Genomic DNA, 13,527 nt, shown 5'->3' with positions numbered 1-13,527 from the left:
ACAAATAGTTTTCAGAACAAATCAGATTTATCAATAGTCACATAAAAAGGTTTTAAATCATTGTTGATTAAAGAAATGAAAATTAGAACAATTATGATCATATAAAGGTCATATTGGCTAACATGACAAAAAAAGGGAAAGGACAAAATCTAGAGGGAATGTGGGGAAAAAAGTATATTAATGTATTATTTTTTTTAAGGAGTTTTAAACTGGTCCAGTCATTCTGGAGAACAATTTGGAACTATGCCCAAAGTACTGTAAAACTGTCCGTACCATTTGATTTGTCCAATGCCACTTCTAGGTCTATATCCCAAAGAGATCAAAGTAAAAAGAAAAAGACTATTTATGTGGTAGCAAAGAATTGGAAGTTGAGGGATGTCCATCAATTAAGGAATGGCTGAACAAATTGTGATTGTTAGATATGACAAGGGTGATGGTTTCGAGAAAACCTGGAAAGAAATACATGAACTGGGGGCAGCTAGGTGGTACAGTGGATAGAGCACTAACCCTGAAGTCAGGAGGACCTGAGTTCAAATCTGGTTTTAGACACTTAAAACTTCCTAGCTGCGTGACCCTGGGCACTTAAGAAGTCACTTAACCCCAACTGCCTCAGCAAAAATAAAATAAAAAAAAAAGAAATATATGAACTGATTCAAAGTGAATCAGGCAAACATTATAAAGAAGTAATAGCAATATTATAAAGATGACCTTTTTTGGGAGGATTATTCTAATCAGTATAATGATCCAAGACAATTCCAAAGAACCCATGAAGAAGAATGGTTCCCATTCTCAGAAAAAGAACTAATGAACTTTGAGTGCAGATTGTAGCATACTTTTTTCACTTTTTTTTGCAACATGGCTAATATGGAAATATATTTTTGTGAATTTACATGTATAATTTATATCATATCACTTGCCTTCTCATTGTATGAGAGGCCTTTAAAGGAGAGAGCGAATTTGAAACTCAAGAAGTTTAAAAAATTAATGTTAATATCAAATAAATTTTTAAAAGGAAAAATGACAATTCTTGGAGATAAAGTAGGAACATTTATTTGCAAACTGATTATAAGTTAGTAGAGATGGTGGATTAGTCCAGCCTTTCTGGGAAATGGTTTGGAGCCCCATCCAAAAAGTCACTAAATTATATATACTTTTGGAACTAATGATGCTACTACTGGGATTATATATGAAAGAGATCAAAGACAAAGAGGAAGGAGCACTATGTACAAAAATATTTTGTACTTTTTGTGGTAGCAAAGAACTGGAATTATAAGGGGTTGTCCATCAATTAGGGAATGATTGAACAAATTATGGTGTGCGTATTATTATTGCCTTATACAAAATGACAAAAGAGATAATTTCAGGGAAACATGAGAAGACTGAGATGAACTATGTAGAGAGCAAAATGAGCAGGGCACAGGAACAATTTATATAACAACAATATCACTGTCAAAACATGCTGATCAATGCAATGAACAACCATGACTCCGTAGGGCTGCTGATGAAGTGTGCTACTCATCTCCTGCATACATTGATGTATGGATTTGCTTTTCTTGACTATATTTATTTGTCATAAAAGAGGATTAAAATTTTTTGTTTTTGTTTTTGGAGAGGATTTGGGAAGGACAGGCAGTTGAATGGTAATGATATATAAAAAAAGAAAACAAAGAAAATGAGATCATTGAAGCCTTTAAAATCATAGAGAACAAAAAGCAGAATAGGAGATGTGAGATGTAGTCAAGCTGTATAGTTTAAAAACATGTAGAATTTATTATATGCTTTAAAAAAACAGGCTGTAATAGAAACTTGATTACATATACAATTTCTTCTGTTTTATTTTTCATGTGATTCATGTTAATTGGTGTTTGTCAAATGCAGATTAATACAAAAGAAAAATTTCTTTTAAAAGTGGATTGACTGAAGAGAATGATGATGGAAGGAGTGGTATTGCAGAAAACAAGGGAAAGGAGACTATCCAGGAGGAGTAGTCAATACTGTCAAAAGTTCCTAACAGATTAAGGAGAATGAAGTCTGAGAAAAGCCTTTGTACTTAATTAAAGGATTGTTATCTCTCTCTCAGCTGAATGATGGACTAGATATGCAAAATGAGGCAGATCTCAGTAGTGAAGATATTTTGTTTTATATAACTTGATTTCTTTGTAATAAGGGACTGTTCTTTGGAAGAAAGAAGGGGTCTGTCACATTAAATTTCTTTTAAAAATTATTTCCAATTTTGAGGTTTGTTCTGGTGAACAACACATGTCAACTGTTTCCCAGTTCTTTACACCTGGATTCATAGAACCCAGTGAAACATTTGCAATGCGTACTGGGGATATGGACTATTCCAGATTGCTAAATGATAGCTCCCAAATGATTCATCAGATGTCTATTAAATGGCTTCCATGAGCAAGTGATGGTTGTACTCTTTTACTTTCTTTCTTATATGCTGATGTTGGAATAAGAACCATACCTCCTCATTGGTTTGTATTTAGAAGATGGGGAAAGACTGGTGACTCAGACAACTATAGTATATATGGAGACTGAAAAATAAATGGAAGAAGACCAATTACAGAGCTATTGTCTCAAAAGAGAGAAGCTTGACATTGCAGTTAGGGACACTGGGAAAGAGATAAAGTCATGCTAAGAAATCTTGTGTTCAAGAAAAAGTCAGATTGTAGACTATTGGAGAGTCACACTGTAGTAAGTAGTTGAAAGTATTAGCTCATCTACAATTTTTAAATTAACTAGTCTACAAATAGTCACAAGAAATTCCTACCAAGACAATGAATTCACAATCACCTGTTGTCCACAGGTCCACAACTCCTGATCTTTTTGGGGATCAGAAAGAAGAAGGAGATGGAAAATCAGTCAAGTAGGATTCCAAAAGGATCCCATCTACTAAATGTGGATAGACTCTTAGATCTGAAGGATGGCTCACATAGAGCAGACTCTAATGGATATGAAATTGCAAGCTGATATCTACTGGCAGTGTGGTGTAGGTGGTCGAGTTCTGGACTCCCAAATCCAGTCCCATTCCAAGTCAGGGTGACCAGGAATAAATGATTTAATGCCTAAGTCTTATATAAGACTTAGATAGAATGCAAGCTTCTAGAGGGCAGAGTTTCACATTTGCCTTTGTATCCCTGGCACTTAGCAGATTTTATATTTTAGATTATGGATTGGGATCTTCATTGCTGGTAGGAATTCTTACTCGCCAGGAAATGGATTCAGGCCACCCTGGAAACAGATTGATGTTGAGGGGAAAAGACCTCTTTCCTTGAAAAGTCTCAGTGTCTGATAAAGTACGAATTTAATTTGGCAAATACATATTAAGCATTTTTTATATGTAACAGCATTTGAGGTAATGGAGACTCAGGCTTTGTCCTAGGATGCTGAAACTTAGAGGGCACTGAAAGCCCTTGAAGAAACAACTGGGTTTAGCATCTAGTTAGCAAGAATAACTGGGGTGACCACAGGAGAACATTTGTACAAGGTCAGGAGCCCTTTATCTTCAAAGTATGAGACTTAGAAAAGGGTCTTATTAAAGCTCACGAACATGTAATCGTTACCCTCTGTCATGTTAGGCAGGGGCTACTTTTCCTGTGGCATTGGACTTTTTGACTAGGATACAATTAGGACTCATATGTACTCTGCAACATTGTGAAAACAAAACAATAGACACATTCTCACTTTGATTCAGGCCCCACCAGTTTCCCTTGAGCAAAATAATTCTATCTCTAGAGGCTTCTGGTTTCCTTCCTCTCATTCTTGCTCTGAATGTTTAATAATAGCAATAATAAAAAAAACCCAAGATCAAGGTGATAATTATTAAGTTTTTATTTTAACAGTTTAAGCAGACATAAATATCCAAAGCAAACAATCAGATAACTTGCTCCCAAAGCTGCCCAAAGCTGGTTATTTAGCGTTGCAATCATGAGGAAGGGGGGATTTTCCTCTTCTACTCCTTTTATCAAGAATCAAAAGGGAAAGCAAAAAGTAAAGGATTGAATGATAAGTGGGAAAATGACTTTTCCTTAGGAGGAATGGGGGAGGGAGGAATGTGTTTACTTGTCTTACTTCCCTTCTTCTCAGTTATGTGGTTCAGGCCACCTCCTCCATGACTTGGGAACCATGATTTTTACTTGAGGTTCACGCAATTGCCACTAGTTATTAGTTGGCAACTTGATTGGAAAGTTCAGTATGAACTTGACTGGGGCCTCTTTCTGAGCCATCTTTCCAGAATGGTTATGTTTCCTTCCTTAGTTCCCTCCTTTGGATTCTTCTTGGAAGTCTATTCAAGGGCAATTTCAAAACTGCAAGAACCTGTGGAATGCTAGATAGTCTATCTGGCTTGTAGGTAGATACTTTAGTCTACTAAATTTCTTTTTTTTTAAATTTCTTTTTATTTATTATAATAACTTTTTATTGACAGAACCCATGCCAGGGTAATTTTTTACAACATTATCCCTTGCACTCATTTCTGTTCCGACTTTTCCCCTCCCTCTCTCCACCCCCTCCCCTAGATGGCAAGCAGTCCTATATATATTGAATATGTCGTTAGTTTACTAAATTTCTATGTTGACTCAGAGGAGTGACTCACTGTTGAGCACAGGGTTGCATTAGTTGATATAGGAGAGCAAGGCAAGCTTCCTTTCTTTTTCCATTCTTCCCTAGGTGAGTTCCTACTGATTCTTTTTCTATTTCTTCCTTTAGTCACTGGGTTTCCCAGGAACAGCTTCAAGATATTCCAAGGTCTTTTCCCACTCTGAGGCCTTTTCCCAATCTTTTTCTTTCTATCAAATTCATTTTTCAAAACTGGTCTGAGGGTGCCTTCTACTGACCCTAGGTGCTTGCCTCCCTTGCCCATTGCTACTAGATATGACATTAAGTAGATAGAGATTAAGTAGACAGAGATGGAAATGAAATCATTCCTGTGCTTGAGAAACTTCTCTTATACTAGGGAAATATAACATGTAAAACAAAGGCAAATGCATCATTTTTTACGTTTTTGAAGGGACAAAGCACTGATGATTATAAGAATCCAGGGAAGATTTGAGTTAGATGTGGCATCTTAAATGAACCTTGAGGAAAGTAAAAGATGTAAGAAGAGTGGGAGACAGGGAGTACATCCCAAGAGCAGGGGAGAGCCTGTAAAGAGGTAAGGAAATGGGAAGGAGGGAAAGAATGGGCATTTATATAGCACTCACTGTATGCCAGGCACTGTGTTAAGCACTTGATAAATATTATCTCATTTGATCTTCTGTGATCCTGTGATGTTATTAGAGTTTGATTCTCTGTGACCACATTTGGGGTTTTCTTGGCAAAGATACTGGAATGATTTGCCATTTTCTTCTCTACCCTATTTTACAGATAAGAAAACTGAGACAGACAAGGTTAAGGGACTTGCCCAGTGTCACATAGTAAGTGTCTGAGGCCAGAGTTGATCTTAAGGCTTTCTGACTCCAACATTGGTGCTGCATCCACTGTGTCACCTAGTTGGCCCTGTGACCCTGTGAAGTAGGTGTTATTATCCCCATTTTACAGTTGAGGAAACTGAGGCAGACAGAGGTTAAATGACTCACCAAGAGTCACATAACTAGTAAATGTCTGAGCAGATTTGACTTGGAGATTCTTGTCTCCAGACTCAGTTCTTTATCTTCCCTACTTTTCTGCTTCTGTGATGGGAGATGGAGTGTTGTATATGAGAGTCAGTGTAAGCTAATTCATTTAGAATGTGGAGAATATGAAGGGAAGTAGTGATTAAGGTCAAAGCTTTAAAACAGGGAGGCTAGTAGAGTGGAAAGATCCTTGGAGAAAATAAAATAAAAACTAATGAAAACAGCAACAAAAGAAAGAACCTTGGAAAGGGAGCTATATAATTATGGGCAGATAATCCTACAAGCTCTGAGTCTCATTTACCCAAAGGGAGAATAATCTTCAGACTATTCATCTGTCCTGGGTTGTTATGTGGAGAGTGTTTTGTAAAAGTTAAAGTTCTTCAGAAGTAGGTTATTATTGCTCTTGAATTGCTATCATCTGTGTGACCACTGAGTGAATAGGAGAGAATTCTGGAAACTGCCTTTTAGAAGGAGTTGGCTTGAGCTCTAGAACAGGGGTGAGTAGTTTATGTTTGAGAAAGTCAGTCCTTCCCTAGGGTGGAGCCGAGAAGGGCAGGCTCAGAGCCAGGGGGATAAATAAGGCTTTAGGGGTTTGTTTAAGACATACAAAAGTGAAGAGTCAGACGTGAAACCTTTTTTCAGGTGAGTTTTGTGAGGATTAGGTGGAAAGGGTTTGGAAGGGAGGGGTAGGATGGTACTCACCTGTAATTTCTCTCCATTTTAAGAGAAGGCTCTGACTAGGCTGAGAAGTTTTGACTTTTTCATGTGGCAACAGGGAGCCATTGAAAGTTGTTTGAGCAGGGGAAAGGACTTCAACAGAACTGGGATTTAGGAAGATAAGTCTGGCAATGAGTATAAAATGATTGGGGATAATGGAAAGGGCTAGACTAGAGACAGAGACCAGTTACAATAGTCCAGGTGAGAGGTGATGAATACTTGGACTAGATTAGTAATCCTAGGAATGGAGAAAATGGCGCTGAATCAGGAATTATTATGGAGGCTGAATTACTTGGAATAATGGAAATAACCTTGGAATTGTAGCCAGAGAACCTCTACTCTTCTGTTTATTACTTATAAATTACTTAGCTATATCTCTTAACTTCTCTATACCTTAATTTCCTTATTTGTGAAGTGAAGAAGTTGAAGTACATTAATTTTTTAATGTATTTTATTTTTAATTTATGGAATAAAGTGAAGTAACTTCTTAGATTTCTTTCAGTTCTTTACCAAGTCTTGCTAATTGATCCAAGATGAGATAGTGAAAGAAAAGTAGGAAACAAGGTTGACAAGGCAGGTCAGGACTAGATTGCAAATGGGCTTGAAGATTCTCTGTGTTGCCATCTGTAAAATGGAGGTAACAATCTTTACATGGGGTGGTTGTGAAAAAAGGAATTTTAAACTTCTAAATCTTAGAGAAATATTAGCTATCATTGCTTCTCTGTTCCCCTTTTCTTTATCTTATTCTCTCCTCAATGTATTTGCTTGGATATTCCTCCCTTCCAAATAAAAGAGGATCTCCTTAAGGAGTAAAGGAGAGAGAAAAAGACTGGGCAGTCTAGGCCTTATGCAGCCAGCAAAAGGGAGCTTTATGATTATAGAAAGACTTTTGAGGAGGGCAAACCTTGGTTTCAGGATTCAGGTAGCTTTTGTGTAAAGAAAGGAACGTAAAGAGGAACCTATAATAGTGAAGGGTCCTAGGCTGGATTCCAAAACTATTAGAACTGGGAGGAAAATCTGGTCAAAGTGTTGAACCTCAGTTTTCCCTGTTTTGCATTCAGGTGGAGACAGCAGAGAACCATGGAAATTCTCTTTTCTGTTTTGCTGGGAACCCTGTTGTTTGTGGAATCAGGTGAGACCCTGGGACCCTGGATGGGAGATCCAAAGTCTTATGCAGATGGACTGTTAGGATGCTGGAATCTAAGGGAAAGAAAGGATTTCAAGTTAGAGTCAGGTTGGGCTGGGAGAGGATGAGCAGGAAGAACTGGAAGCTTCAGGGAAGTTTGAGATACAGCTTATAAAGCGAAAAATGCAGCCTATTGATCAGATTATGTTGGAGGAGCATCAGCTGCTTTTTCTGCATGCGGCTGAGAAAGGGTACCAGGGGAGATGAGAATGGAACATTCATTGTTTGTTCTACTTTTGTGGGCTCGGTTGGCAGGCCTGACAAATTCTGTGGTTGTGTATGTGATAAATGGGGTTTTGCTTTTTGGCAGCTGGTGAATTTTTAAGCTGGGAGAAGTAAGATGTGTGTGTGTGTGTGTGTGTGTGTGTGTGTGTGTGTCCCTGCCTTAGGCATGAGCTCTTATTGAATTGTTTGTGGGTAGAGTGAGTTCTGCATTTGTGAATCCAGGAAATAAATGTGAGTTCTGATACTGGTGGATTCGCATTGGGTAGAATGAGGAATTCTCATCCTTAGCCCATTCTTCCAAATTATAAGAAGCTTGGGGTCCAGACTATAGGGCATGAAGGAACTCTCATAAGACTCTCCCTCACTTCTGTACTTGGGGACTTGGGGCTCTCCTTGCCCAACATCTTCATGGGGTGTCCTTGGCAAGCTGGGCTCCCTGGTGAGGTTTTTGCACTGATCCATATGTGGTCCTCCACAGCTCACTGCCGGCAGTGTTACATGTGCTCTAGGGTTAAGGACCTCAGCTTGTGTAAGATAAAGAAATGCAATGATGGAGAAAACACCTGCACCAAGACTGTGGTGACTTCAGATGTGGGTGAGTTCTTCTAGTGTCTGGCCAAGGATCAGATTCAGCTATGGGAGCTTGGGATACGGAGTGTTTAGGAAGTGGGAAGGGGAAGGCAGAGTGAATTTAAGTCATTCAGTGTCTGAATCTCTTGGCATTACAAAGCTTCAGAACTGGTGGGGACTCTAGGGAGCATGCAGTCCCCGCCACCCCTGAGAAGGTCATGCCTTCTCTAGATCATCCTTGATAAGTGGACATCCAGCCTTTATTAAAGATCTCCAGGAAAAGCACCCTCCTTTTCCCCCAAGGCAGCCCATTCCAGTATTGGACTGCTATTCTTGGTTATAATCAGTTCACCAACAAGCATATATTAAATACCTGCTGGCTGAAGGAGTACCTGTATTTTGTTGGTGTTAATTGTTAGGCTAAAATTAGCACAAACAGCAGAAAATCGATCTGGACTGTGTTGCATCTCAACTTTGGAGGTTGCATTGAGTGCACAATCATCCATAAATCAAAAAACCACTGGTCCTCCATCAGCCAGCACCATAGCAGCCATATGTAGAACCATCAGTTACAGCAAATGGTGAAGTCTTCATTGCGGTGGATAAGTTCATTTCAGTATGCTTTCCAGAGATGTCCATATTAATAATGAGATTGACACATGCACTGCCAGAACTAGCTCAGTGTTTGGGAGACTCTGAAGGAAAATGTGAGATAGGAGAGGTACTAGTCTGACTACCAAACTGAAGGTCCAGAGCCCTTGTGCTGACCTCATCATTGCATGCCCGTGAAACCTGGACAGTATGCCATCATCATGCCAGGAAACTGAATCGCTTCCATTTTAATTATCTTAGGAAGTCCAAGATCACCTAGTAGGATACCAGACCCTGAGGTCCTTTCTCTAACTAAACCGTCAAACATTCCAACTTGACTACAGAGCTGGACTGGCTACATTATTCAATTGTCAAATGCATGCTTGCCAAAAATACTATTTTAAAGGAAAACTCATACAGGGCAAGCAGTCACAAGGTAATCAGAAAAAGTAATACAAAGACCACAAGGTCTCTCTTAAGAACTTTAGAATTAATTGTAAGACAGGGGAGACACTGGCACAGGACAGTCCAGCACAGTGTCCCTTCATCAGAGAAGATGCTGTCCTCTAGGAGCAAAGCAGAATTGACTTAGCTCAGAAGAAGTATGAGATGTGTAAAGTTAGAGAGTTCACCCAGAATATTCATAGGGACGATTTGTGTCCAACATATGGAAGAGCAGTTTGAGATCGTATTGCTCTGATCATCAATATTGTAACTTGATTCTAACATAGTGATATCATTTTGGTCTTCTTCGAGAACAACCAATCAACCAACCTACCACTGAATACCTACTATGTGTCAGACACTGTTAGGGTATTGAGGTTTCCCAGAAAAATGATCAAAATAGTGCTTTCTCTCATGATATTCCTTTCCTGTTGGAGGAGACCATAATTATAAATATATGCAATAAATGCAATGTAGTTTAGGGGGTTGGGCATCTAGGTGGCACAGTGAATAGATGAATGGATAGAGGGCCTGAAGTTAGAAAGACTTATCTTCCTGACTTCAAATATGGCCTCGTTGACTTATTAGCTGCATGATCTTGGATGAGTAGTATAAGTAGCTCTCTAAGCTTTGATACCCTACTGATCTCATAGGAAAGATTTAAGACTCCAATAACAGGACTTTCTGGGGCTTAAGGAAGTAGAATGGGACAGCTAGTGCAGTGGATAGAGCCCCAGACCTGGAGTCAGGAAGGTCATCTTTATGAGTTCAAATCCAGCCTCAGACACTTACTAGTTATGTGACCCTAGCCAGATTACTTAACCCAGTAAAGTAAAAACCAGCTGTAAAATAAGCTGGAGAAGAAAAGGCAAACCCCTTCAATATCTCTGCCAAGAAAACCCCATTGAAGTCATGAAGAGTCAAACAGAACTGAAAAGCAACTGTACAGCAACAATATTTTAGAAGGTTGAATACTAGCAATTGGAAAATCTGCATGGAGAAAGAGGTCTCTGAGTTGGGTTTGGAAGGAAACTAAGGATTCTAAGACATGGAGATGAGGAGAGAGAGCATCCCATGGAAGAAGAGCCAATACTAGAATGGGAGATAGAGTACCATGCGTTTATAGGATCAGGCATGCAAAGAGAAGAATGTACAATAAAACTGTGAAAGGTTGGTTGAACCTAATGATGAAAGACCTTAAATGTCAAATAGAAGAGTTTATATTTGATTTGGGGGAATAGGGAGGCTTGGGAGTTTACTGAGTAAATGAATGACACAGTCTAATTTGCACTTTTTAATTGTTGTTATTCCATCATTTGTGATTCTTCTTTCTTGGCAAAGATACTAGAGTAGTTTGTGATTTCCTTTTTTAGCTCATTTTACAGATGGGGAAACTGAGGCCAAGACATTTTCTATTGATGTTTTATGGAACCCTAAATACTCAGAGCTGGAAGGGACAGCTTAAGACTTAATTTATTCAGGATGGGTTTCTGATCATTAAAGATTCAAGCCATTGGTTCAGCTGCTTTTTATTGGCAGTTAGCAAACTGTTGGCCAGGCTCCACCACTGAAGCAGAAATTATATTAGCTAATGTCAATTATTCTGCTTCCACCTCATTGCTTCTATCTTAAGATATCTACTTGTATCTCTCTTCCTTTCCATTAGGAAATGCATGTTTCATGTATATTAGCTATTATGGGAACTTAATGCCTACTTGTAGCCTTGTTTCTACTGGAAAATGTGCTCCAAGTTCCAAACAATTGTCTCCCAAACATACTTTTAGTTTGCAAGTCATTCTATGGATTGAACTAGACAATTTCTAAGGCCTCTCACAACGTTGACACCATGGCTTTATATTCTAAGGTCCCCCAAGCTCTAAAATTTCATATTTAAGATCTGTATTCTAAGTTCCCTCCCAGTACTAATATAGTTATCCCTTTACCATTTTGAATTAATTCTCTACCATTCTACAGTTGTATTCTGGGAAAATCTCTGAAAGATATGGTCAGTACAATGAGAATTAAAAAGAGAAAGGAGTCATTATGGGTTAAGGATGATTATGGGATGCTTTAGGGAAGAAGAGGGAATTTAATTGAGAAATGAGGGAAAGGAAGTAGGTAGGTAGAGAAGTTTCATCTTAGGAGGGGATAATAACATGAATAAAAACTCAGGTAATGAATCTTATACTTTCAAGGCATTGTTGTTGTTGGTGAGTCTGACTATTTGTAACCTCCACTGGGATTTTCTTGTTAAGATACTAGGGTGGTTTGCCATTTCCTCCCCCAGCTCATTTGACAGATGAGGAAACTGAGGCAAACAGGGTTAAGTGACTTACCCAGGGTCACACAGCTAGTAAGTATCTGAACCTGGATTTGAACTCAAATCCTCCTGACTCCAGGCCTGGTGTTCTCCACTGTACCACGTAGCTGCTCTTTTCAGGGTGTAGTCAGGAGCTAGTCTTGACTGATATGAAGGGTGAGTGTTAAAAAGTAAAGGGACATTAAAAAAAAACAAACCAAGACATTTCACCGAATATAAAAGCCTTAAATACTCACTTCTCTATTCCCTAGAGTTTAAAATGAAGTCATACATCATGGACTGTGCTACTTCCTGTGAAGATTATAAAAAGTTATTTTTGAAGACTACATCCCATGGAATCAAGGTGGATGTGTCCTGTTGCAACACTGACCTTTGTAATGGTGTGGGTGGGGTCAGGAACAACCCCTGGGCCCTGATGGGAGCACTCCTCCTCAGCCTGGGACCTGCCCTTCTTTGGGTTGGGTTATGAGAAACTTCCTTTCTCATCAGCTTCTTCTGACTAGACCTTCCTTCTGGTACCAAGCCCATGAAGGTGGTGCTCCTGTTTTAGTCCCATCTCAGTTCAGACTTTGGGTGAGAGCTTTGGCATTCCCAAAGGAATAGACATAAAGCCTCCCTCTCTCTCACCCAGTCACCCTTCCTTTTCTCCTTATCTTGTAGAATTCCTCCCTCATTGGCTCCCAATCTGTCAGTTCTTTCTTTATTCTAATATATATCCCTGGAAAAGATTTTCCTCTTCCTTCTTTTTGCTTCAGTATTATTGTTCTGAAATCCCCTTGGGAGTGTTAATTGTTAAGTTTTCTTTGAGGAGAGAGAAGGATTCTGAGTCCCAGCACACAATGGAGGGAAGGGGAATCCAGGCATATGGGAGATGGACAGAAAAGAACAAAAGAGAAAATTGAAAAGGTGAGGCCACTGGACTTTAGATACTAAAGAGTGGGACTTTATTTGGGCAACTTGGGGAAGAAAATTTAGCTTGAGCAAGATAACTGTGTAAATATGTATACCTATATTGGATTTAACATGTATTTCAACATATTCAACAGTATTGGACTACCTGCCAGTTAGGGGAGGAGGTAGAGAGGAGGGGAAAATTTGGAACAAAAGATTTTGCAAGGGTCATTGTTGGAAAAATTACCCATGCATATGCTTTGTAAATTGAATATATATATATATATATATATTCAAAAAAAAAGAAAAGAAAATTTAGCCTGGTTTTGAGAAGAGAACTAGAGGCATCAGAAAGAGAAGACAAGCATCTTGGGATACTAGAGAGAGAAGAGCTTGGAATTGGAAAGGAATGGACTCTGGGAGTGAACAAAAATCTCATTAAGATTCAAGACCTCTGAGGCAGACATTTTTGTTCGTTCATTTAGCTAAACAAAGCTGATCTCTGTCCCTGATATGTCTTAATTTCCTTAGCAAATGTATCATAACAAGTAAATAAATTTATGAATAAGCATATGTCCTGAAAGTATGTTTCTATATATTTCTATCTAACATAATTAATGCTCTGACTATGGATAGTGGTGGGATCATGTGGAATCATAAACTTGAGAAGGGACTTAAAATACTAAGACAGTCATTTAGGAGGAATTCATGGAAAAACCTGCTCAGGTTTTGCTTTTACAATCTTTTACAATCTAAGGATAGCTATTAAAAAGTAGTCCTGACCACAGGGCGTTCTAGGATGTAACCACTAACAAATCAACTGTCCTATTATTTAAGAAGCATTGAAATTCACCCTTAACACAGTGTTTTGTAGAGTGGGAAAAATTAGCCCTTGGGTATATGCAAGGAAATTTCAGATGTGGATTGTTTGATTGAATTTTTAAAAATTGTGCTAGGCACTAAGG

The 13,527-nt window shown here is 38.7% G+C and overlaps 1 protein-coding gene across 2 annotated transcripts in view; it reads left to right on the top strand.

Annotated features, from left to right (window-relative positions):
- The window catches only part of LOC105749638 (lymphocyte antigen 6H), a 53,762-nt gene extending 41,200 nt beyond the window's left edge, over positions 1–12,562 (top strand). Inside the window, exons 1-4 of one of the 2 annotated variants that reach the window (XM_012543882.3) lie at positions 6,153–6,260; positions 7,397–7,467; positions 8,225–8,341; positions 11,923–12,562. In XM_012543882.3, coding sequence (XP_012399336.1) covers positions 7,416–7,467; positions 8,225–8,341; positions 11,923–12,140 — 387 coding nt within the window. In that variant the 5' untranslated portion in view covers positions 6,153–6,260; positions 7,397–7,415 and the 3' untranslated portion in view covers positions 12,141–12,562. Of the gene's footprint in view, positions 1–6,152; positions 6,261–7,396; positions 7,468–8,224; positions 8,342–11,922 lie in introns of those variants that run through there. The other variant, XM_031947302.1, reaches the window with a different exon arrangement.
- The last annotated feature ends 965 nt before the right edge of the window (positions 12,563–13,527 follow it).

This window comes from Sarcophilus harrisii, chromosome 1 (assembly GCF_902635505.1).
Source record: "Sarcophilus harrisii chromosome 1, mSarHar1.11, whole genome shotgun sequence".
NCBI lineage: Eukaryota > Metazoa > Chordata > Mammalia > Dasyuromorphia > Dasyuridae > Sarcophilus > Sarcophilus harrisii.
The sequence above is the reverse complement of the archived record's forward strand: the minus strand, read 5'-3'. Positions and strand labels throughout refer to the sequence as shown.